We start from the raw sequence: 24,436 nt of genomic DNA on the forward strand, positions 1-24,436 counted from the left end.
TTCTTCCCTCTTCCGGTTTTTCGATCTTGTGAAGAACCATCGAGTTCTTGTGTAAGGATTTGGTTTGGGGATTGATTGGTGGTGAGTTGCACTTCTCAAACCATTGTATACACTCTATTGTTGCACATTTTGGTCGTGGTTTGAGAAGAACTCAGTTTGAACTCGAAATAAAATCCCAACAAAACCCCAACTGAGATGGGATTTCTGATCTACGCTTTGGTCTTTGAGTTTCTCGGGTTTATACTTCACTAGTAGACATATTTTTTTCCCGCGCAAACTTTCTGTAAATTTTGAGGCAATTATGACACTTTTTTGGTCCGGCACCATCGCCCGTGTGCATGGCACTGCCGGCCTAAGGTCCAGCACTACAACACCCTCTGTTTTGCGTTTTTTACTCTGATTTTTGGCAAATAGTTGGGTTAATCTGTTTCAAGGTTTTTGGTGTGTTCAAATGACACTAGTTTGAAATACATAGTGATTTGGTTGTTTGTGAGTCCCTTGAGGTTTCGGGGTAATTTTGGGATTCAAGTCAGAAGTGTCATTCTCGTAGTGCGAGAATTTGTATTGGCTTCCATTCACCCCCTGGTCGTAGTAGTTTTATCGTTTATGAACCATGTAGTTTTATTTTTCGCATATGATTTACTTTGTTTAATTTATTTGGTTTTATTTTTTTCGAGCTATTTTGGCATTTTATGTATTTTGTTTCAATTATGATTTTTTTTTCTTAAGCAAAATATGAATGTGTAAAAGTATGTGATGTGAGGTTGAATTGGCTGTAGACTAACGATAAAGATTGTGCATTGGTATGCTATGATAGATAAGGTTAACAGGGATTCGATAGTGCAGTTGGTAGTGTGGTTGTAAGTAAACCTAAAAGTTTAAGCCGGAACATTTTGGGTCGCCTAGTCATGGCCCAAAAATAGGAGCATGAAGCACATCCTGACACAAAAAATAGGTTGCACCCGCACGACCCGAATAGTCATGTCTGCCTCAAACTTAGACACGACCGATGGTACGACACGACATGACTAGATGGGTCGTGCTTGGGCCGACACGGCACGAAGTGAAAAACTGATGTTTAAATGATTCTTTCCTGATCCAATAAGGTTGATCTATGATCTCTTCACAAAAGTTATAGTAAACATTGATACTTATATTTATTTCAATAGAGTATATGTTTTTATTTAAAAACATATATATGTAGTAATTTTAAGTCATGTTGCTAGTCGTAGCAATCTATTTTTAAAAGCTCTCTTTTTCGTAAGTTTTTTAATTTATAGCAAAGTTAGAAATAATTTGAAGATGTGTTTTTTAGATATATATAAAAAATTACTTTGTATCATGCTTGGATCGACACGACACGACACGAGCATCGACCCGTTGTGCTTTAGGACTAGGCCGGGTCTAGCTTTTGGTATCTGGGCACAACATGACAACTCAAAATTATTCCGTGTCGTGCTAGCCCGAAAAAAGTTAGGCCGAAGTATGATAGGTTTGGGCCCGACACGGCCCAACTTTCATCTCGATCTAGTTTTAAGCTAACACTAGTCAATTGTCCGTGCTTTGCTACGGTTTCTATGTATCATATAGATAGGAATTACTTAAATGAGATATTTATTCAAACATGATTATATTTTTGAGATTTTCTAAATATTAGTATATGCATATTTAAATTATCATTCCTTTCTAAACACCAAGAAATGTGTGGTTTGATAGTAAGCGTTTCATGTTTGGAGTGGAGGTGGCATGGGTTCAAGTTCCCATCTCTACACTATTTTTTGTACACCCTAGCGCAAAAAGTGCATTGCGCGCTGCGGGGCGAGGGCCCACAGGGCAGCGACGCGTACGCAAGCGGGCGCGAGCGTGAGCACTGGGCAAGGGCCCATAGGGTAGTGGGGTGGGGCTAGAGGGCACAGGGTAGTGACGCGCTACACAAGCGGGCGTGGGCGCGAGCACTAGGCGAGGGCCCACAGGGCAAACGCGCTACGCAGGAGGGCGCGGGCGCGAGCACTGGGCGGGGGCCCACAGGGCAGCGACGCGCTACGTAGGCGGGCGCGAGCACTAGGTGGGGCCCACAGGGCAGCGGGGCGGGCTCTAGGCAAGGGGAACACAGGGCAATGGATGCAGCGCACGACTCGTGTAGCGAGTGCGGGTGGAGGTCATTGGACGACGGAGTCAACGACCCACGAAGAAAACTCACTTAAATATAGTAGTGATGTCGAGCGATATAGCCCAGTTGGGTTAGAATCGGCCTAATTGTGCGGCATGTTAACTGGGACAAAGAACAAGTAAAACTATATGTAGACTCAGGACTATAGATGTCCAAACGGACCGGGCTTGCCGGGCGGCCCGAAACCCGGCACGGGTTTGGCCCGGCACAAACCCGGCACGACACGTAGTGAACCGGGCCCGTGCCAGCCCCCAAGGCGTGGCACGACGGGCTAGGCCTGACACGGCCAGATTTTATTTTTTTTCTATTTTTCATATAAATACATATACTATACTTGAATATAGAGTATAAAACACAAGAAACATGTGTTTTTGTTGGTTATGTTGGTGTAAATAAATATTTAGAGCTAATAAATATGGTTTAAACCCTAAAAATGCATACTTTTAAAATATTTTTATCATTTAAACGTTATATATTGTTATGGGCCCGTCGGGCCGTGGGACGACCCGACACGATTATTAACCTAGCGGGCCGTGTTTGGGCTTCGCTTGGGGCCCATGGGCCGGCACGGCACGGCCCGCTAGCTAATCCGTGCTTGGCCTAGCCGTGCTCGGACCGGACCGACACGGTATACCCATTTGGACATCTATACTAAGTACTATTACTTATAATACAAGACTATTGTGCATTATATAGATAGAAGTCGAAGCTTCAACAACTAGGAAGTTCAAAATTAAACACACGCACTGGCATGGAAGGGCAGGATCGGTCCACATACAGGCGAGCATATGCGCCACAAGAGTACATCCTACAACATCCTCTAATTTATTCAACCTGACAAGTACTGAAAACCACAAGACTACTGCCCGCAAGATCATCAAGCAACCCGCAGCGCGTCACGGATCGCGGCACGGAGGCGGCCCGCCTCGCCCCGGCGCAGGACGGCCGCGACGGTCCGGCCCCGCCCGCCGGCGTCGCGGTGCACGACGGCCGCGCCGCCGTCGCCGACGCCATCCACGGCGTACTCCACGTGCGCCGGGCGCCGCCCCGCGAGCTCCAGCTCGTACACCTCCAGGCCCTCGGCTTCCACGAACGTCAGGTTGGCGCCGTACACGACCACGTCGGCGTCGTCCGCTCCCGCGAACGCGGCGGCCGCGACCGCGCTGGCCTCCTCCAGGTGTGCGCCGGCCAGCAGCGCTGCCAGCTTGGCCACGTCGGCCGTCGCTGGCGAGGAGCCGCCGGTCGCGAAGACGACGTGGCCGATGCGGTGCTCGTTGGTCAGCGCCGGTCGGGGGCCGCCCCCCGACGTCGGCGCCGGTCCAGTCTTCACGACGGTCACCATGCGCGTCGCCTCCTCCTCCTCGGGGCCTCGGATCGCGGCCAGCGCCCGCCACATCAGCGCGGAGACCAGTTCAAACGGGCCCACAACCTCGCGCCGATGATGACCCTTGGTCGCGCTGAGCTGGAGTCCCTGCAGCTGCTGCTCGGTGACGTGGAAGGAGAAGGACACCATGTCATGGGTGGTCGGGACCACCCAGTGATCGCCGACGGGGGCCGCGGTGGCCTTGACCGACGGCGGGACCGTCACGCTGGTAGGTGGGGCCGACGGCGGCACGGCGAGTGGGTCTCGCAGGGTTGGCGCCGGGGCCTTGTTGCCGCCGAGGACCTGCGCCCACTTTCTGAAGCTGGCAACGGCGGAGGGGATGTCGCCGATGAGGTGCGCCCACGTGAAGCCGAGGGCCATCCCCCCACACTTGAAGCTGGTGACCTGTTAAGCATTTGCTGCTTTTAGTTTAGTGCCTGCTGAAGCTAAAAAAAACTTTAGCAGAACACGTCGTCTTGTGTTCCTATCAATTGAAGAGAGACAAATATAGAGGGAGCACACGCGGGGCCAGACCCAAACCGGCCACGCACGTCAGTGTCTTATCTGCGGTAACGTTAGGAACGTTAGGACAGAGTATCTGTCAGGAATATAGAGTATGAAGTTTAGCCGGTTTTTTGTGCAATTTAGTAATTTTTCCAAAAAAAAAATCACATTTAAACCTCTATATGACAATATGACACTTAATGTTGTTTTTAGACTATTTACTCGGTGTCATACATCATAGCGTGAAGATAACACGGCTTGGCGTCATAATTCATGGCGCATACGTTGACCAACTCAGCGCTACAGATCACAACGCCGAGCTTGACACCACATATAACGGCGCCGAGCTAGGCAATAAATACATGTGTTGTCTTCACATGCAGTTATTGCCTAACTTGGCACCGTGATATGTGGCGCCGAGCTAGGCCACGTAGATACCAGTGTGGCTTGGGACGCCAGAGCCAAGATTTGAATATAGGCCATGAAATAAATACACATCAAAAGTATGTATATAAACTAAATAAATTATGTTACAGTACAAAGGAGAGCTAAAAATGTTTAAACGCTGAAAAGTATGGAGAAAGAAGATTAATTAGCCTTAGTTCTGAACCTTCACAGGATCAAAATCTATTTTAAAATATAAAATTTATCCTAACAATTCGGATACCCACTTTCATCCCTAATGAGCAAGTTGCATCTCTAGATGTTTAGTCGACAATACTAACAAGTTCAAAGACGATGTAGAAAATAATAGAAAGTCCAAATTTTAAATACAACTAGAGATTAATATAAGGGAAGACAACAAAAATAAATATAAATAGCAATATCAACTAGTTAATTAAACAAGTTATCCTAAATTAAACATCTCTATTTCTATTTAGTGATTCTAAGAATACGAATCTTAGTTAAATTATATAAACTTCTAGAAACAAATTGTCAAAGATAGAAATGTTTCATTTTAGGCAAGAATATAAAACAACCATCTTTCTGAAGCATAGTGATATTTCTTAGGTCATATGAGCTTTAAATATGTGGTGCTTGTACCCCAGATAATAGTTGCATGAAAAAATGAATCTAGGTAATAAAAGTGAAATTTGTCAACTATTAGCACACTCATTAGTAGTTAAGCTAGCGTGGTGCATCTCCAATGGTCTCTCTTGAATTTACTTTCTAAATCATCCTACAATCTTTCTTAAACTTAGTATGTAAACCCTAGTTTAGAGAGCCATTTAGATGGAAACCACTATTTATATCTTTCCACCCTCTAACTTCTCTATATTATATGCACACTTTGGACAACCAACTCCAGTACTCCTCTATCTTTCTTTGGCTAGTAACAAATCAGAAATAGAGTATCGCAGTATTTAGAGATCTAATAAAAAATGGATGGATGCCGTTTCTCACCAAAACATCTATTTCTATTAATTAGAGAGGATAAATAGCGCACCTATTAGTTGGTATTTGTAATTTGGGTCACATAGAACTATTTGTTAGCTGGTAGTTATCAGATAAGTGTCAAACAAAGCAGTACTTACTTCTGACATTCAAATTGTAAGGGCCCTTCATTAGATTTGGTTATTACTCAATGTCGGGAATGGTATAGATCTTCCGCTCTATGCTGCATTGAAGTTTGCGACACAAGTCATATTGAACCATACTGACACAAGATCTTCCGCTCCATAAATATTGCTCGTTCTCACTTTTAGGGGAGTCAAACATTTTTAACTTTGATCACATCTATATAAAAAATTAATATTTATAGTACATAATTAATATCAGTAGATAGATCTTTGAATCTACTACTTTCGTAGTTAAATTATTCGAAGATACAAATATTGCTAATATATTCTATAAATCTAGTCAAATTTAAGAAAGTTTGACTGGTACGAATACCATAGTGTCGGCGTTTCGAGACCGGGGGTCCCTAAGCCGACGAGTGAGTATGCTACGTGCCCCAGCCCAGATGGGTCGAGCGCGTGGGCGAGCGCGAAGGGGGGAGAGGCGAGGTGGCCGGAGACAGGCGTGAGAGAGGTGGAAGTCCCGCGACCTTCGTGTTCGTCCCGCGCCCAGGTCGGGTGCGCTTGCAGTAGGGGGGTTACAAGCGTCCACGCGGGTGAGGGAAACGAGCGGCCCCAAGAGAGCGCCTGTCCCGTCCTCGGTCCCGCGCGGCCAACCTTCTCTAAGAAGGCCCTGGTCCTCCCTTTTATAGTCGTAAAGAGAGGATCCAGGTGTACAATAAGGGGTGTAGCAGAGTGCTACGTGTCTAGCGGAGGGAGAGCTAGCGCCCTAAGTACATGCCAATGTGGCAGCCGGAGAGATCTTGGCACCCTGCTGGCGTGATGTCGTGGCTGTCGGAGGAGCAACGGAACTTGGCGGAAAGACAGCTGTCGGAGCGGTCGAGCCCTTGCTGACGTCCACCTGCTTCCGTAAGAGAGCGGAGAGCCGCCTCCGTCATGGAGTTTGGGAGGCGCCATCATTGCCTATCTGGCGGAGCTGGTCAGATGGGACACCGGTCTTGTTCTCTGCGGCCCGAGTCGGCTCGGGGTAGAGTGGTGATGGCGCTCCCTGTTGACGTGGCGGGCCCGCGCCCGAGGCCGGGCGACGTGGTGGCTCCTCCGAAGCTGGGGTCGAATCTGTCTTCCGTTGCCGAGGCCGAGTCCGAGCCCCTGGGTCGGGCGAGGCGGAAGTCGTTCGGCAGAGGCCAGGGCGGAGTCCGAGCCATGGGGTCGGGCGAGGCGGAGTTCGTCGTCTTCCAGGGCCGAGCCCGAGTCCGAGCCCTGGGGTCGGGCGGAGCGGAGTTCGCCGTCTTCCGGGTCTTAGCCTGAGTCCGAGCCCTGGGGTCGGGCGGAGCGGAGTTCGCCGTCTTCCGGGTCTTAGCCCGAGTCCGAGCCCTGGGGTCGGGCGGAGCGGAGTTCGCCGTCTTCCGGGTCTTAGCCCGAGTCCGAGCCCTGGGGTCGGGCGGAGCGGAGTTCGCCGTCTTCCGGGTCTTAGCCCGAGTCCGAGCCCTGGGGTCGGGCGGAGCGGAGTTCGCCGTCTTCCGGGTCTTAGCCCGAGTCCGAGCCCTGGGGTCGGGCGGAGCGGAGTTCTCTTTGGCGCCCCTGGCGAGGCCTGACTGCCTGTCAGACTCACTCTATCGAGTGGCACTGCAGTCGGAGTGGCGCAGGCGGCGCTGTCCTTCTGTCAGACCGGTCAGTGGAGCAGCGGAGTGACGGCGGTCACTTCGGCTCTGCCGGGGGGCGCGCGTCAGGATAGAGGTGTCAGGCCACCTTTGCGTTAAATGCCCCTGCAACTCGGTCAGTCGGTGCGGCGATTTAGTCAGGGTTGCTTAGCGAAGCCAAGGCCTCGGGCGAGCCGGAGATGTGTCCGCCGTTATAAGGGGGGCCTCGGGCGAGACGGAAGTCCCTCGAGGTCGGCTGCCCGAGTCCGAGGCTAGGCTCGGGTGAAGCGTGATCGAGTCACTCGTATGGACTGATCCCTGACTTAATCGCACCCATCAGGCCTCTGCAGCTTTATGCTGATGGGGGTTACCAGCTGAGAATTAGGCGTCTTGAGGGTACCCCTAATTATGGTCCCCGACAGTAGCCCCCGAGCCTCGAAGGGAGTGTTAGCACTCGCTTGGAGGCTTTCGTCGCACTTTTTTGCAAGGGGACCAGCCTTCCTCGGTTGCATTTTATTCCGGTGGGTGCGCGCGAGCGCACCCGCCGGGTGTAGCCCCCGAGGCCTCGGAGGAGTGGTTTCACTCCTTCGAGGTCTTAATGCCTTGCGTAACGCTTCGGCTGGTCTGGTCGTTCCCTCATGCGAACTGGCCGTAGCCCGGGTGCACGGTCGGGGCCCAAGTTCTCGGGCTGGTATGTTGACGCTGTCAACGGTTCGGCCGGAGCCGGGTTTGCGAGAGCAGCCCCCGAGCCTCCGCACAGGGCGAGAGGACGATCAGGGACAGACTCGACTTTTTACATACGCCCCTACGTCGCCTTTCCGCAAGGAGGAGGGGGGAGTGCGCCATGTTACCCTCGATGGGCACCGAACATGGTGTCTCCGGTGAGCTGCAAGCGGGTAATCCGAGTGGACGTCCGTGCCCCGTTCGTTGGGGGTCGGCTAGGGGCCCAGAGGCATGCCCAAAAGTACCTGCGGGTGATCTGCCGGACCCGGTCCCCTGGCGACGGGGTCCGAGGGCTCGATGCCTCCCTCCGATGGGATTCCGTTACAAGATCGCTCCCGCTGGTCTCGGAAATGTCCTAGGGTACCTCGGGAGCGCAGCCCGAGCCTCGGTTATGTATCGAACGTACCCCTGGTCATCCCTCGCTCGGCGTCTGAGGCGACTGTGAACCCTTCGGGGGCCAGCCTTCGAACCTCTGATCAGTAATGGGCGCGGAGCCCGAGTAGCCTGAGGCGGCCATGGAGCCCTTCGGGGGGCCGGCCTTCGAACCCCTGACCAGTAGTGGGTGTCGGGCCCACGCGATCTGAGGCGACTGTTGAACCCTTCGGAGGGCCAGCCTTCGAACCTCTGATCAGTAGGGGGGGGGGGCTCGGAGCCCGGTTCCTTCACAGGGAAGGATCCTTTTCGGGGTATCCCCCTTTCCCGGTCCCTGTTGCAAGAGATAGAGAAAGAGGAAAAAGGGAAAAGGATACGAAATCGAACGACGTGGCGTACCTTTTTTGGCGCGGTTATTACGGTGAAGGCGAAGCATCGTCCGCTTCTCCTGCCAGAAGCGCCGCCTGTCCCGCCGCGGAGTTAATGCGACGGGGCGAGTGGTTGGCGGGGCGGCCGTTGCGCATGCGTGAGCCGTTCGAGGGACGACTATTTTGCATCACGCCTTTTGAATCCCGCGTCCGGTCCGGGCGGAGCGCTGGAAACGGTTTCGCCCTGGTCTTTATATACTCGGGAGAGAACCCGGCGACGGTTCTTCGCTCCGCTTCCTGCCTCTTTATTTAGGTTTTCGCAACCCGAGAGGCTTTGACCAGAGGAGAGGAAAACGCCCTTCCTGCCCCTTGCGCCGCCATCCCTTCCGCCTTGCTGATGGCTGACCGAGTGACCATCATCTCCCCGCGCGATCCGTGGCCATTTTCCACGGTGACGGCGAGCGATCTGAAGGGGCTGGTTGGCGAAGGTTTGCTTCGCCCCCTCACCGACGGGCAGCGACCTGAGTGGATTCCTCCCACGGGCGGAGTCGCTCCATCCCCACCGTCGGGGTACGTGGTGAGCTTCATCTCCTTCCACGAGCGGGGATTCGGCGTGCCGACTGGCCGCTTCATGCGGGCAATCCTGTTCCACTATGGGGTGGAGTTGCACAACCTCTCCCCCAATTCTATCTCGCAGGTCGCTATCTTCGTGGCGGTGTGCGAAGGGTATTTGGGGATCGCTCCCCATTGGGATTTGTGGACCCATCTCTTCCTCGCCGAGCCATTCACCTTGCCGACGGGGGAGAGAAGGGTTCGTGCAGCGGTGCGGGCCGGCGGCTGCACTCTCTTGCTGAGGCAGTCGCGGGCGTCACAGTACATTCCTGCCATCCTTGCGTCCTCGAACAAGGGGTGGCAGCGCCGGTGGTTCTACCTCCGGAATGACGGTGAGTTGCTCCCACCATTCTCCCAGCGGGTAGTCACCGCCGCCACCGACGCCTGGCGCCACGGGACCCCGCACGAGAGACAGAAGAATCTCGAACCTCTTCTCCAGGCCCTGAAGGAGTTGCGGGAGGGGGACTCACCGCTGCGGGAGTGGTCGCCGCCATCCATCGTCGGAGGGTGCTTCCTTTGGCGGAGCGGCGGCTGCCGCTCTGGGAGATGACTCCGAAGGCTGACTGGGGGGGCTCGCAAATGTCCCCTGATCCTCTTCCCTTCGACACCCTCCAATGGCGAGTGTCGGCTGCGATGGGGAAGCCGGACCCTCATGCCTACTCCCAGCTTCGGATGCGCCCCGACCAGGGGTGCGTAACTCTGGTGAGTACTCACCCCCTCCTTCACACATCGGGTTGCTCCGGGCTCTTACGATCGGGTTTCTTTCTCCCCTTCTTTTAGGAGGTGGGATGGCACAAGCCCTCCCTGCCACGGGTCCCGGAGGACGCGGTGGATCGAGCAGCGCGGCGGGTCGCCGTAGAGGAGAAAAAGAAGAAGAAGGACGCGGAGAAGGCCCGGGCCCGCGAGCGGAGGCGGGCTCGGGACGCCTTGGAGAAGCGCCGCCGCCAGCAGGAGAGGGAAGGGCTCCCGAGGGAGCCATCGCCAGAGACGCCCGACGACGACGATGACGACGATGATGAAGAGGAGGATGACATGGCCGCCCGTCTCGGCCTCAGCCCCGGCTTGGGGTGTGGCCAGGAGTCGTCGGGCCAGCCCCCGAGCGGGCAGACGCCGTCAGCCCCCGGAGTTGGGGTGTCGGGGTCCCGGCCCGAGGCGCAGGGGCGACCCGAGAAGTCACCTGACCCCTCAGCCGGAGGAGCTGAGGTGGCTCCGGAGGGCCAGATCAGGGCGTCTGCTCCCCAGGGGCCGCCGCTCGTGCCGGTGGCGCATGGGGGTGACCCTCAAGTCATCGCGGCTGTGCCCGGGCAATCTGCTCCCCGGGCGTCCAAAACGAGGGTGGCGCCGAAGGTGCCGGTGAAGCGGACCTCGGCGGCTGTTTCGGGAGCCGGGATCCAAGAAGGCTCCCCCCAGGCGCGGTGGATCATGGCCCGAAGTGGGTGAGTATCTCGGAACGTCTGCGTCTTGGCTTCCCATTCGTGTGTCTCGGCTGTGATCTTCCCTTTCTTTCTCTCTCTTCTTTTTTTTATCCAGCAAGCGAAGCCATGGCCAGACCGACCTGGCACCCCGGAAGGTCCTCAAGACGGCACCGGACTGCGCGGTCAGCGCCGCCTCGGGTCTTGTCGTTCAGCCGACCCTTTCGCAGGGTGTTCCGCCGCAGGGGGCTCGGGTGTCGCCCGTCTCTGGGGAGCGGGCTCCCAAGACTGGCTCTTCTGCCGAGGTGGCCATTGTGATAGGGGAGGCGGCCGACGCTGACGTGGCCCCGAGCCTGCCCGTCGTGCCGGCCACGCCGGCGCCGGTTGCTGCCGAAATCGCCGCCGTCCCAGTCGGGGAGCGACCGGTTGCTGCCAGCGTCAGGATGGCCGACGCGTCGGCGCCCAGTGCCTCAGAAGAGGTGGGTGTGGGCGCGCGATCCGTCCAGCCGAGTGGCAGCCTTATCGCTGTGCAGCGGAGCCCCGAGGCCCGGCGCCCGTCGCTCCGATTCCGGACCCGCGAGGCCTCGGACCCTGTCTTCGTCCTCGACGATGAACGGGAGGACCAGTCCTGGGATGAGCTTCGCGAGTGTGCTGAAGCAACGGTGGGGTCGCTCCGGTCGTCGCTGGAGGTTCTCTGCAGGGATGTCCCCAAAATCCTCCAGGTAACGGTTTCAGGCATACCTTTTCCTTTCTGCGAGCGAGGCGTTCGTCGTGACGCCCTGTCTCCTTCCTCCAGGACCTGACGGATCGGAGCGCCGCCAAGTCATCATTCATCCGCCGCGAGGCCGATGTCTGGGGCTCGCTGCGATCCCTGAGGACCTCGCTTGCCGGGGCTACTGCGCGCCTTTCTCAGCAGGACGCCAAGGTTGTGGACCTCCAGTTGCTTTGCGCTGACCTGAGGGCCGAGGCGGCAGCAGCGCGCGCGGAGGCGCAACGGCAGCGGTCGGAGTTCACCTAGGTTGTCGAGGAGCGGGACCAATCTCGGGACCGAGCTGCCGAGGCCGAAGGCCGGGCTGAGACCCTCGCGGCCGACCTAGCCGCAGCCCAGGTCGCGGCCTCGGAGCATCGTGCCCGAGCCGGAGGTACGCCATGGCCGTCCCTGATTCTTGTTTTTGTCGGTTTCCTCTGCTTGTGCTTGAGGTCTTTCTTCTGGTTGTTCGCAGAGCTTGAGTCCGCCCTTGACGAGTCCGCCAAGGCGCTCGCCGAGGCGCTTGCCGGAGCTGCCGAGCAGAGGGAGGCTGACCTCGCGGCCATGTCCGAGGCCGTCTCGGACGTTTATCGTAACCTCGGCTCCGGCGACGTCCCATCAGGAAGCTCCCCTCAAAGCCGCCTTCAAGCCTTGGGTGATCACGCGCGCGGCAGAGTCCGCGAGGCGCTACACCACGGCGTCAGGCGGGCCTTCGCCGTGCTCGCTTCCCACTACGTTGTGGACCTGGAGCGGGTTAGTGAGGGGTACTGTCTTCCTGACGAAGACGAAGCTGCCCTGGCAGAAGTCCAGCGGCTCGACGCGGTCGCCGCGGGTCCGAGCGCGGCGCTGGCGACCACCTTTGAGGCGGAGATCCTTCCCCCTGTGCCGTCACCGGAGGCCGAGATGGACCTTACCGACGGCGGGGACGGTGCTGAGGGCGCGGCTCCTTCCCAAGGCGGCGCCTAATTCTTGTTGGAACAATTTCTTGTTGGATGTGCATCTCACCGCGGTCGCTGAGGCCTAAACACTTTGTCTTTCTTGCATGAAGTCGTACTCTCCTTTCTTCCCATTTGCGTGTCCGTCCTAGCTCGTCAATAATAGGGTGGCTTCCCGAGTTGGGTCATTCTTCGTGGCAGGTGATGAGTGAGGTATCCTTAACCCGGGGGCGCAGGAGTTCCTCGGCTCAGTCGGCCTCGCCATTTACATGTACCCACGTTCGCTCCCCGAGACCCTGCTTCTGGCATAGCCGGGAGAACGCGAGAGGCCCCTTTTTTGATTGAAAATTTTTGACACGGAGAAGTACGCCCAATCTTGACGCAGAGGGGTTCCCCCTTTTTAGCCCCCGAGGGAGGGTCGGGCTCTGCTGAGGCGAGGCCGACTCTCCCTTGATGACCGAGGCGCAGAGGCTGCCTGACGGGTCGGACTCAGGCCCAAACATCCAGCTAGTGCTTGGCGACATCCCTCGGTATGCCGGGCATGTCCGAGGGACTCTACGCAAGACGTCAGCGTTTGCGCGGAGAAAGTCGACGAGCACTGCTTCCTATTTGGGGTCGAGCCCGGAACCGATCCGGATCTGCTCGGAGGTGTCGCCACTGGGGTCGAGTGGGACGGCCTTAACCGTCTCCGCTGGCTCGAAGTTGCCGGCATGACGCTTCACATCTGGCACCTCTTTGGAGAGGTTCTCCAGGTCGGCGATGAGGGCCTCGGACTCGGCGAGGGCCTCGGCGTACTCCACGCACTCCACGTCGCATTCGAATGCGTGTTTGTACGTGGGGCCGACGGTGATGACCCCGTTGGGGCCCGGCATCTTTAGCTTCAGGTAGGTGTAGTTGGGGACGGCCATGAACTTCGCGTAGCATGGCCTTCCCAGTACCTCGTGGTAGGTTCCTCGGAACCCGACCACCTCGAACGTCAAGGTCTCCCTTCGGAAGTTGGAGGGTGTTCTGAAGCAGACGGGGAGGTCGAGTTGTCCAAGGGGCTGGACGCGCTTCCCAGGGATGATCCCGTGGAAGGGCGCAGCGCCTGCTCGGTCGGAGGACAGATCGACGCGCAGGAGCTTGAGGGTCTCGGCGTAGATGATGTTGAGGCAGCTGCCCCCATCCATCAGGACCTTGGTGAGCCTGACGTCGCCGATGACGGGGTCGACGACGAGCGGGTATTTCCCCGGGCTCGGCACGTGGTCGGGGTGGTTAGCCTGGTCGAAGGTGATGGGCTTGTCGGACCAGTCTAGGTAGACTGGCGCCGCCACCTTCACCGAGTAGACCTCCCGGCGCTCTTGCTTGCGATGCCGAGCCGAGGCATTCGCCGCATGCCCACCGTAGATCATGAAGCAGTCGCGGACCTCGGGGTATTCTCCTGCTTGGTGATCTTCCTTCTTGTCGTCGTCGTGGGCCCTGCCACCCTCCGCGGGTGGCCCGACCCTGTGGAAGTGGCGCCGAAGCATGGCGCACTCCTCGAGAGTGTGCTTGACGGGCCCCTGATGATAGGGGCACGGCTCCTTGAGCATCTTGTCGAAGAGGTTTGCACCTCCGGGGGGCTTCCGAGAGTTCTTGTACTCGGCGGCGACGACAAGGTCCGCGTCGGCGGCGTCGCGTTTCGATTGCGACTTCTTCTTGCCCTTCTTCTTGGCGCCGCGCGGAGTAGATGCCTCGGGAGCCTCTTCCGATGGGCGGCCCTGGGGCTGCTTGTCCTTTCGGAAGATAGCCTCGACCGCCTCCTGGCCAGAGGCGAACTTGGTGGCGATGTCCATCAGCTCGCTCGCCCTGGTGGGGGTCTTGCGACCCAACTTACTCACCAGGTCGCGGCAGGTGGTGCCGGCGAGGAACGCGCCGATGACATCCGAGTCGGTGATGTTGGGCAGCTCGGTGCGCTGCTTCGAGAATCGCCGGATGTAGTCCCGGAGCAACTCTCCCGGCTGCTGCCGGCAGCTTCGAAGGTCCCAGGAATTCCCGGGGCGCACGTATGTGCCCTGGAAATTGCCGGCGAAGGCTCGGACCAAGTCGTCCCAGCTGGAGATCTGCCCCGGAGGCAGATGCTCCAACCAGGCGCGAGCAGTGTCGGAGAGGAACAGGGGGAGGTTTCGGATGATGAGGTTGTCGTCGTCCGTTCCACCCAGTTGGCAGGCCAGGCGGTAGTCCGCGAGCCACAGTTCCGGTCTCGTTTCCCCCGAGTACTTCGTGATAGTAGTCGGGGGTCAGAACCGGGTCGGGAACGGCGCCCGTCGGATGGCCCGACTGAAGGCCTGCGGACCGGGTGGTTCGGGCGAGGGACTCCGATCCTCCCCACTGTCGTAGCGCCCCCCACGCCTGGGGTGGTAGCCTCGGCGCACCCTTTCGTCGAGGTGGGCCCGACGGTCGCGTCGATGGTGCTCGTTGCCGAGGTGACCCGGGGCCGCAGGCGCGGTGTTGCGCGTGCGCCCGGTGTAGACCGAGGCTTCCCGCATGAATCGGGAAGTCGCGGCATGAGGTTCCGAGGGGTATCCCTGCCTTCGGGAGGCAGTGCTCTCGGCCCGTCGGGCCGCAGCGCCTTCCAGGAGATTCTTGAGCTCTCCCTGGATCCGCCGACCCTCGGTAGTTGATGGTTCCGGCATCGTGCGGAGGAGCATCGCTGCGGCTGCCAGGTTCTGACCGACCCCGCTGGATGCGGGTGGCGGCCTGACCCTGACATCGTTGGCGACGCGGTGCTGGAGACCTTGGGGCGGGTGACGTATTTCTCCGGCCGGGGGTTGGCCCGCCCATACCCGTCCGACGTCCCGACGGATCGGCTCAAGCGCTCCTGTTCCCTCGTCGAGCCTGGCCTGCGCCTCGCGGACTTGCTCGAGTTGTGGGTCGTAACCCCCCACCGGAACGGGGACCACAGCTAGCTCCCGCAGGATGTCGGCGCGAGGCGCCGGCCTAGGAAGATCACCGTCCTCCGGCATACCGAGATGGTTGCCTTCGGAGGGATCCCCTAGCTCGATGTGGAAACATTCGCGGCTTGGGCCGCAGCCCTCGTTGTCAAGGCTGCGGCTTCCGTCGGGACAGTCGGAGAGGCAGTAGTTACATGCGGTCATGAAGTCCCGCATGGCACTGGGGTTGCCGAGTCCAGAGAAATCCCAACAGATGCTGGGATCGTCATCTTCCTCGGACCCAGAGGGCCCGTAGGTCGAGACGTCCGTCAACCGGTCCCAAGGCGACCGCATATGAAACCCCAGTGGGGTTGCACTTGCCTCAATGAGAGCGCCCGTCAAAGCAAGGTTGCTAGGCGGGTTGAGGCCGAGTCGAAATGACGTAAGATGGGAGTTAGTCAGTACCTTTTGGTCGACGCGGAGCGACGTAGTCACATCGGGGACTGGTTGCGCCGTCATCTCAGGTACAAGGGCGACGTCCTGCAAGCTCTCCGCGAGCGCGCTGGCGTCGTCTTCTCGCTCGGGATCGGCGTGTCGCGGGGGGACGGCGCTTGCCTTCGTCTCGAACGCGAGGTCGACGCCCGGCGTGCCTTCCGTCGGGGCGTCGGGGGCGTCGATTCGCTCGACGGCCGACGAAGCGCGGCCTCCCGCTTGGCCTTGGTTGCCCCGCCTCCTCCTCCGTTGGCGGGGGAGAGGACGGAGCGAGCTCGAAGGTTGTTCTTCCACCATGCGGGGGAGATGTCGTCGGTTCCGCCGCCGGCGGGCGGGTTGTCGGCCGCCATTGTCGTTGTCGCACGGCGGTGGAAGGAGTATCATGTCGTAGCTGCCGTCGAAGGACATGAACTCAAGACTCCCGAGACGGAGCACCGTCCCGGGCCGGAGAGGTTGCTGGAGACTGCCCATCTGGAGCTTGACGGGAAGCTGTTCGTCAGCACGCAGCAGGCCCCTACCTGGCGCGCCAACTGTCGGCGTTTCGAGACCGGGGGGTCCCTAAGCCGACGAGTGAGTGTGCTGCGTGCCCCAGCCCAGATGGGTCGAGCGCGTGGGCGAGCGCGAAGGGGGGAGAGGCGAGGTGGCCGGAGACGGGCGTGAGAGAGGTGGAAGTCCCGCGGCCTTCGTGTTCGTCCCGCGCCCAGGTCGGGTGCGCTTGCAGTAGGGGGTTACAAGCGTCCACGCGGGTGAGGGAAGCGAGCGGCCCCAAGAGAGCGCCTGTCCCGTCCTCGGTCCCACGCGGCCAACCTTCTCTAAGAAGGCCCTGGTCCTCCCTTTTATAGTCGTAAGGAGAGGATCCAGGTGTACAATAAGGGGTGTAGCAGAGTGCTACGTGTCTAGCGGAGGGAGAGCTAACGCCCTAAGTACATGCCAATGTGGCAGCCGGAGAGATCTTGGCACCCTGCTGGCGTGATGTCGTGGCTGTCGGAGGAGCAACGGAACTTGGCGGAAAGACAGCTGTCGGAGCGGTCGAGCCCTTGCTGACGTCCACCTGCTTCCGTAAGAGAGCGGAGAGCCGCCGCCGTCATGGAGCTTGGGAGGCGCCATCATTGCCTATCTGGCGGAGCTGGTCAGATGGGACACCAGTCTTGTTCTCTGCGGCCCGAGTCGGCTCGGGGTAGAGTGGTGATGGCGCTCCCTGTTGACGTGGCGGGCCCGCGCCCGAGGCCGGGCGACGTGGGGGCTCCTCCGAAGCTGGGGTCGAATCTGTCTTCCGTTGCCGAGGCCGAGTCCGAGCCCCTGGGTCGGGCGAGGCGGAAGTCGTTCGGCAGAGGCCAGGGCGGAGTCCGAGCCCTAGGGTCGGGCGAGGCGGAGTTCGTCGTCTTCCGGGGCCGAGCCCGAGTCCGAGCCCTGGGGTCGGGCGGAGCGGAGTTCGCCGTCTTCCGGGTCTTAGCCTGAGTCCGAGCCCTGGGGTCGGGCGGAGCGGAGTTCGCCGTCTTCCGGGTCTTAGCCCGAGTCCGAGCCCTGGGGTCGGGCGGAGCGGAGTTCGCCGTCTTCCGGGTCTTAGCCCGAGTCCGAGCCCTGGGGTCGGGCGGAGCGGAGTTCGCCGTCTTCCGGGTCTTAGCCCGAGTCCGAGCCCTGGGGTCGAGCGGAGCGGAGTTCGCCGTCTTCCGGGTCTTAGCCCGAGTCCGAGCCCTGGGGTCGGGCGGAGCGGAGTTCTCTTTGGCGCCCCTGGCGAGGCCTGACTGCCTGTCAGACTCACTCTATCGAGTGGCACTGCAGTCGGAGTGGCGCAGGCGGCGCTGTCCTTCTGTCAGACCGGTCAGTGGAGCAGCGGAGTGACGGCGGTAACTTCGGCTCTGCCGGGGGGCGCGCGTCAGGATAGAGGTGTCAGGCCACCTTTGCGTTAAATGCCCCTGCAACTCGGTCAGTCGGTGCGGCGATTTAGTCAGGGTTGCTTCTTAGCGAAGCCAAGGCCTCGGGCGAGCCGGAGATGTGTCCGCCGTTAAAAGGGGGGCCTCGGGCGAGACGGAAGTCCCTCGAGGTCGGCTGCCCGAGTCCGAGGCTAGGCTCGGGTGAAGCGTGATCGAGTCACTCGTATGGACTGATCCCTGACTTAATCGCACCCATCAGGCCTCTGCAGCTTTATGCTGATGGGGGTTACCAGCTGAGAATTAGGCGTCTTGAGGGTACCCCTAATTATGGTCCCCGACACATAGCGACAAACATTTGTTGATGGAGTGAGTAGAACGAATGCAATTTCAACTTTGGTCTAGGTCAGGATATCTTAAGATGGACCAATTTTTATAAAAAAATATATATTATATATAATACTGAAATGGTAGTTTGCGTCTAATTAAATCTAGAATTACATTTTTCTAGTACAAAGGCTTACGTACGGTAGTGCTATTTTCTCATGAGCTCACTAGACTGCCTCAAACGGATCTGGCTTCTTCCTGCTTTGCGTAGAGTCGGAACCAGTGAAGCAAAAGTTAGGTCTGGTTCGTTTGTGTCGGATTATACTCGGAATCGTTCCACTTAATCCAAGTTTATATAAATTAGAGAAGCAATTCGGTTAGGAATCGTTCCGATCCACTAATCCGGTAGAAACGAACAAGACCTTAATAGTTTCGTGAGCTCTTAATTTATTTTAAGATAAGATATGGTAAAGATAAAGCTGAAATTGGAACCGGATCGGAGCCGACCAAAGCTCCACAGCAGTACTCTCGAAAGGACAAGGGACACAACAGTATGGCTTTCGCTTCATCACTTCACTAGTTCTAGTAGTTCCAGCGCTCGTGCCTGAAGTTTAAATGGGGGTGGTGGTGTCCTCTACAGCAGCAGTGCACACCTACCGTGAGAGAACTGAAGAAGATGTACTAGTGCTGGCTAACGCATCTATACGCACCAACGTCCCCCCGTTGTTTGAATAGGTATCGACATTATGATCCGCTCAAATGCGGCATCCTCCGCGTGCTTCGACGTCTTTGATTGCATTGAAAACTTTTGAGACCCATGCTCGGATCAAAAGGTTCTCAAAAGAATCTATAAAGAATGAATTCAAAAAAAGGGATTCGTATATATCATAGTGTTTAAACTCGCTCTTAGTTTGCTATTGTTTGGATTGGTTCTATATAGGACATAATGACTTAAAAAAGAAAAATTATGCTCAAACATTGAACCATCTGGCACTCCAAAATCTCGCGGATGGAACCGCTCTCTAGCATGCAGCCCCTCAATCCCAACTAGATTTGGAACCAAACACTAACTAGCTAAGTTTCTTTTCAAAGGCAAGGAAATCAGAGTATGCCCCATTTTAATCCTTGGAGATTAATTTAGGCAAAGATCAATTAAGCTAATATAATTTTATGCAAAATATATTTGTATACGATTATTAGCAATATATACGTTTTATAAGTTACAGAGTAAAAATATATTATGTTGATACATAAAATCATTTCCAACACTTCACCCCATGAAAAAACTACTTTACATGGGGTGAAGTCCAAAACACATTTCGCATATAAACATAGGAAATTATAGGAGCTAAAATTATTTCCAATACTTCACCCTATGAGTTTTGGGAAGTGGTGGAATATCAAATTTCAAGTCAAATAGACTACTCACTCCGTTCTTTTTTATTTGTCGCAGTTTAGTTTAAAAATGTATTAGAGTGTGACAAATATTCGAGAACGGAAGTAATATTTTATTAAGTAAATTATAATTTCTCAAAAATGAATAGATCTTTTCTACATGAAGGAAATTTTGCTCACTCAGTCGCTCTCTTGCTATGCTATCTCAAGTTTTTGTACTAATTTTTCCATTAACAGACGGATCAAAATATCTATTCCCGTGTTTTGGAATCCTATAATTTCTCACTAACTCATCCCATGATCCCATCTCATATTCTTGTGTTTTTCCTTTTTTCCCCTCTATTTTTGTACTCCTTTGTAACGTGTGAACACATTTCCTATGCGTGGAGTTGTAATAGCGTCACAGTCATAAAAGCGATGACAGTAGTAATGTAGTATGTCAATATGTTCTTCGTACATTTCCTATGTAGGGTTGCAAGAAAGTGAGAACGGATGTGTGAGAGAGGCCACAAATCATATTCATATACTACATCCGTTTTTAAATATTTGTTGACCGCTGGTTAATTTTTAAAATACAAAAATAGAGAGTATTTAGCAAGAATGCAAGACGCAGACCTGCACGTAGAGCAGCGGCGAGAAGAAGAGCTCCGGCCCGATCACCTTGTCGTAGGCCAGCGCCTTGCACAGCCCGCCGCGCTCCGCCTCCGCCTCCAGCCACTGCTCCACGGTGGCGCCGCAGGTGACCTCCACGATGCGCACGCCGCAGTCGTTGCACCGCACGTAGGGCCGCCCCACCGCCGCCGCGGCGGCCTCTTCGCCCTCGGCCGCTTGACGCCGCCGGAGCCGGCCGCTGACGGGGAAGTACATGTCCAGCCACGGGAACATGGGCTCTTTCAGCTCCCGGATGGTGAGCGGAGGCGCTGCGACGCCGGTCGGCGCGCGGAACACGTGCACCGCGCGTACGTAATGCAGCTTGTGGAGCAAGTCGGCGTCCGCGAGCTCGTAGTTCACCTCCTCCCCGGTCACCGAGCTCGGCACCACGGTCGAAAGCTGGTGGCCGTGCACGGCCATGCTGCTGCCGGTGCCGGCCACGCCGACGGCCGCCAGCGTGCTCCCTGAGTTGGCCTCCACAACCATGGCGCGCGCGAGCTGAGATCCAAGAACGTATGTTTGTGCAGCTGGCTGTGTGTGTGCCACTGCCGCGTGTATATACGTTTGAAACTTGCTGAGCTGGAGCTTAATAAAGGAAGTTGAGCGAGGGTGCAAACTAGTACTACCATGGAATGAAAGCATCGGTGTACTCAACTACTGATCCATTATTGAATGCAATTCAATACGGAGCCGATCCGGGAATTTTCGATAATTTTCTTCCCATCCAAGTACAAAAATGGCCCTTTGGCAGGCCCAAGTGCCTTCAGATCGACATGACTCTGGCTTCGGCTCGCTTCTCTGCTCCTATAAACCACACATTAATCACAAGCACATGTTTCGACATTGGTCCTTCATCGTCATTTTTACAAATAAAACTTCCACTCCCTCTCAAAGCAATCGTGGAACGCGCGCAAAGCACGTAGATCTGCTTCTCTCTTATATATCATCAAATAACTAGATAAGATAAATCTTACATCTTACATATACAACCAACTATGTAACCACCACGACATTTTCTCCTTGCTGTTACCGTCGTATATTAGCCGCCAACTTCCCAGACTCATGAGCGCTTCTTCCTCTTCGGTGTTGTCGTCGTATATTAACCCGTAACTTCTCATCTCTCTCCTAGCCTTCGACTCCCTAGCCACAAGCCGCCACACTCCACCCGTGGCGCTGTTTTTACCTTCCCTCGTCGGTGGTTGCTGACAAAAAAATATGAGATATTAAGATCAATATATTGTTCATTTTTATATAATCGTTATGCATTAATATTTATCGAATATTTCTGTGTCATCAAAAGTATCAGGTAGATAGTTTCTATGGGGTGTAGTATTGGGGGTCTTCTTCTCCGTCGAAGGTCCTCAAGACATAAACACCTTCGGCAAACTGCCACAAGAAGTCCGCCCTCCTTATTGTCGGCGTTTCGACCCCGGGGGGTCCCTGGACCGACGAGTAAATTTGTCGCTGCGTGTCCCAGCCCAGATTGGTTGGCGCGAGATGGAACACAAGAGGGAAAACGCGGCTCGTATTATCTCGCACCAGGGGGTGTGCTCGTAGTAGGGGTTACAAGCGTTCGCGAGAGAGAGAGAGTAAGCCTGTTCGTTAGCTCGTTCTCCCGCGCGACCTTCCCGCATGTAGGCCCTGGACCTCCCTTTTATAGATGCAAGGAGAGGGTCCAGATGTACAGTAGGGGTGTAGCTAGGCGCTAACGTGTCTGGCAGGGAAGTGCCTGAGCCCTGTGTACATGCCAACGTGGCTGACAGAGAAGTGCTTGAGCCCTGCGTAGGCGAAAACGTGGCCGTCAGAGAAGTGCTTGAGCCCTGTAGAAGCACAGCTGTCGGTGCTGCTGGGATCTTGCTGACGTCTCCCTGCTTCCGTAGGGGGCTGAGAACCACCGTTGTCATGGACGCACGCGGGGAGCCATCATTACTTGTTACCGGGGCGAGCCAGATGGGACGCCGGTCTTGTTCCCCCGTAGCCTGAGCTAGCTAGGGGTAGGGTAATGATGTATCCTCCACGGCGCGGTCGGTCCGAGCCCAAGGTCGGGCGAAGCGGAGACTTCTCCTGAGGCCGAGGCCGGGGTCGGGTGAGGACGCGATTCCTCCCGAGGCCGAGGTTGAGGCCGAGCCCTAGGGTCGGGCAAGGCGGAGACCACCTTCTGAGGCCGAGGTTGAGGCCGAGCCCTAGGGTCGGACGAGGCGGAGACCTCCTTCCGAGGCCGGGGCCTAAGGCCGGGCGAGGCGGAGCTTCCTGTTGCACCCGAGGCTGAACTTGGCTGTTGTCAGCCTCACCCTGGCGGGTGGCACAGCAGTCGGAGAGGGGCGAGCGACGCTGTTTTCCTGTTAGGTCGGTCAGCGAAAGGTCGAAGTGACCGACCTTGCCGACTGAGGCACGTGTGTCAGGATGTCAGGCGATCCTCGCATTGAATGCGCCTGCGATACGGTCGGTTGGAGAGGCGATTTGGCCAAGGTTGCTTCTTGACGAAGCCTGCTCGAGTTGAGCCTCGGGCGTGCCGAGGGTGCGCCCACTGCCTGAGGAGGCCCTTGGGCGAGACATAACTTCATCCGGGACTACAGTTCCCGCCCGAGGCTGGGCTCGGGCGAGGCGAGATCGCGTCCCTTGGGTAGACGAAGCCTTGACCTGAATCGTGCCCATCAGTCTCTGCAGCTTGTGTTGATGGGGGTTACCAGCCGTGTTTAGGAGTGTTGGCGGTACCCCTAATTACGGTACCCGACAGTAGCCCCCGAGCCTCGAAGGGAGTGTTGGTACTCGCTTGGAGGCTTTGCCGCATTTTTTGCGAGGGGACTGGCCTTTCTCAGTTATACTTTGTTCCTGTGGGTGGGTGCGCGCGAGCGCACCCGCTGGGTGTAGCCCCCGAGGCCTCGGAGCAGTGGTTTGACTCCTCTGAGGTCTTAACGCCTTTCGTGATGCCTTGGCCGGCCTGGTTGTTCCCTCATGCGACCTGATTGTAGCCCGGGTGCATGGTCAGGTTTCGAGTTTTTAGGCTGGTTTGTTGACGCTGTTAACGGTTTGGCCGTAGCCGGGTTACGAGAGCAGCCCCCGAGCCTCTGCACGGAGCGAGAGGACGATCAAGGACTGTCTCGACTTTTATTATACGCCCCTTCGTCGCCTTTCCGCAAGGAGGAAGGGGGGGAAAGCGCCATGTTGCCCTCGGAGGGCGCCGAACATGGTGTCTCCAGTGAGTTGCTAACGGGTGATCCGAGTGGACGCCCGTGCCCCATTCGATAAGGGTCGGCTAGTGGCCCAGAGGCGCGCTCCAAAAGTACCTGCAGGTGATTTGCCGGACCCGGGCCCGTTCGATTGGGTCCGAGGGCTTGATGCCTCCCTCTGATGGGATTCCGTTACAAAATCGCTCCTGCTGGTCTCGGAAATGTCCTAGGGTACCTCGGGATCGTAGCCCGAGCCTCGGCCATGTAACGGACGTACCCAGAGTCATCCCTCGCTCTGCGTGCTCTGGGCGGCTGTCGAACCCTTCCGAGGGGTCAGCCTTCGAACCCCTGATCAGTAGTGGGCGCGGAGCCCGAGTGCTCTGAGGCGGCTGTCGAACCCTTCCGAGGGGCTAGCCTTCGAACCCCTGATCAGTAATGAGCTTGAAGCCCGAGTGCTCTGGGGCGGCTGTCGAACCCTTTCGAGGAGCCAGTCTTCGAACCCCTGATCAGTAGGAGGGCTTGGAGCCCGCTTCCTTCGCGGAGAAGGATCCCTTTTGAAATATCCCCTTTCCCGGTCCCTGTAGCAAGAGAGAGAAAGGGGAAGAGGAAAAGGATATGAATTTAAACGGTGTGGCGCACCTTTTTTGACGCGGTCATCATGGCGGAGGTGAAACGACGCCCGCTTCGCTTGCCAAAGGTGTCGCTTGCCACTCCGAGGAGTTAATGCGACGGGACGGGCGGTTCGTGGGGCGGCCGTTGTGCGTGCTCGAGTCGTTCGAGGAATGGAACACGGGCGTGTCGTCTTCACGTCGTGGGAGAGGGCTCCCCTGCCGCTTCAGGAGGGGACGCGAGCCTGCAGGCGATTTGACCGCTGCTTCCGCTTGTCTGCTGCCGCCATTACTACCGGTCCACTTTTGGCCATATCAACCGTCGCGCCTCCTCCCGCGGCTGACTGACCTGTGATCGTTGTGCTCGATTGGCACTGTTGGGCCATGCACAGGGTTGCCTCGAGTCGCGGCACCGGTTCCACAATCGAGAAGGCGTGGCATTGGCGCAAGTGGCGGTGCGGTTTCTTGCACGTAGTAACCGGCACGCCGGTTACATGACGTGTGGGCCTGGGCCTCCATGCTGGATGCGACGAAGCCGAAGGGGTGCGCCACTGCGGTGCGGTTGCACGCCACCTGCATGGCGGTCCGCCCTTTGGACCGCTGGTTTCGGCGAGGATGGAGGAGTGCTTGTAACCGCGAGGCGGTTACATGCTCCGCGTGCGGCGGT

The 24,436-nt window shown here is 56.7% G+C and overlaps 1 protein-coding gene across 1 annotated transcript; it reads right to left on the reverse strand.

Annotated features, from left to right (window-relative positions):
* Positions 1–2,940: 2,940 nt before the first annotated feature.
* On the reverse strand, positions 2,941–20,494 carry LOC100284954 (uncharacterized). Its single transcript, NM_001372153.1, has 2 exons — positions 19,956–20,494; positions 2,941–3,938 (listed from the first exon to the last, which is right to left on the reverse strand). Exons 1-2 carry the CDS (start codon positions 20,475–20,477, stop codon positions 3,048–3,050), a joined length of 1,413 nt encoding a protein of 470 aa, NP_001359082.1. The 5' UTR covers positions 20,478–20,494; the 3' UTR covers positions 2,941–3,047.
* Positions 20,495–24,436: the final 3,942 nt, after the last annotated feature.

The sequence above is a fragment of the Zea mays genome, chromosome 10, assembly GCF_902167145.1.
Source record: "Zea mays cultivar B73 chromosome 10, Zm-B73-REFERENCE-NAM-5.0, whole genome shotgun sequence".
Classification (NCBI taxonomy): domain Eukaryota; kingdom Viridiplantae; phylum Streptophyta; class Magnoliopsida; order Poales; family Poaceae; genus Zea; species Zea mays.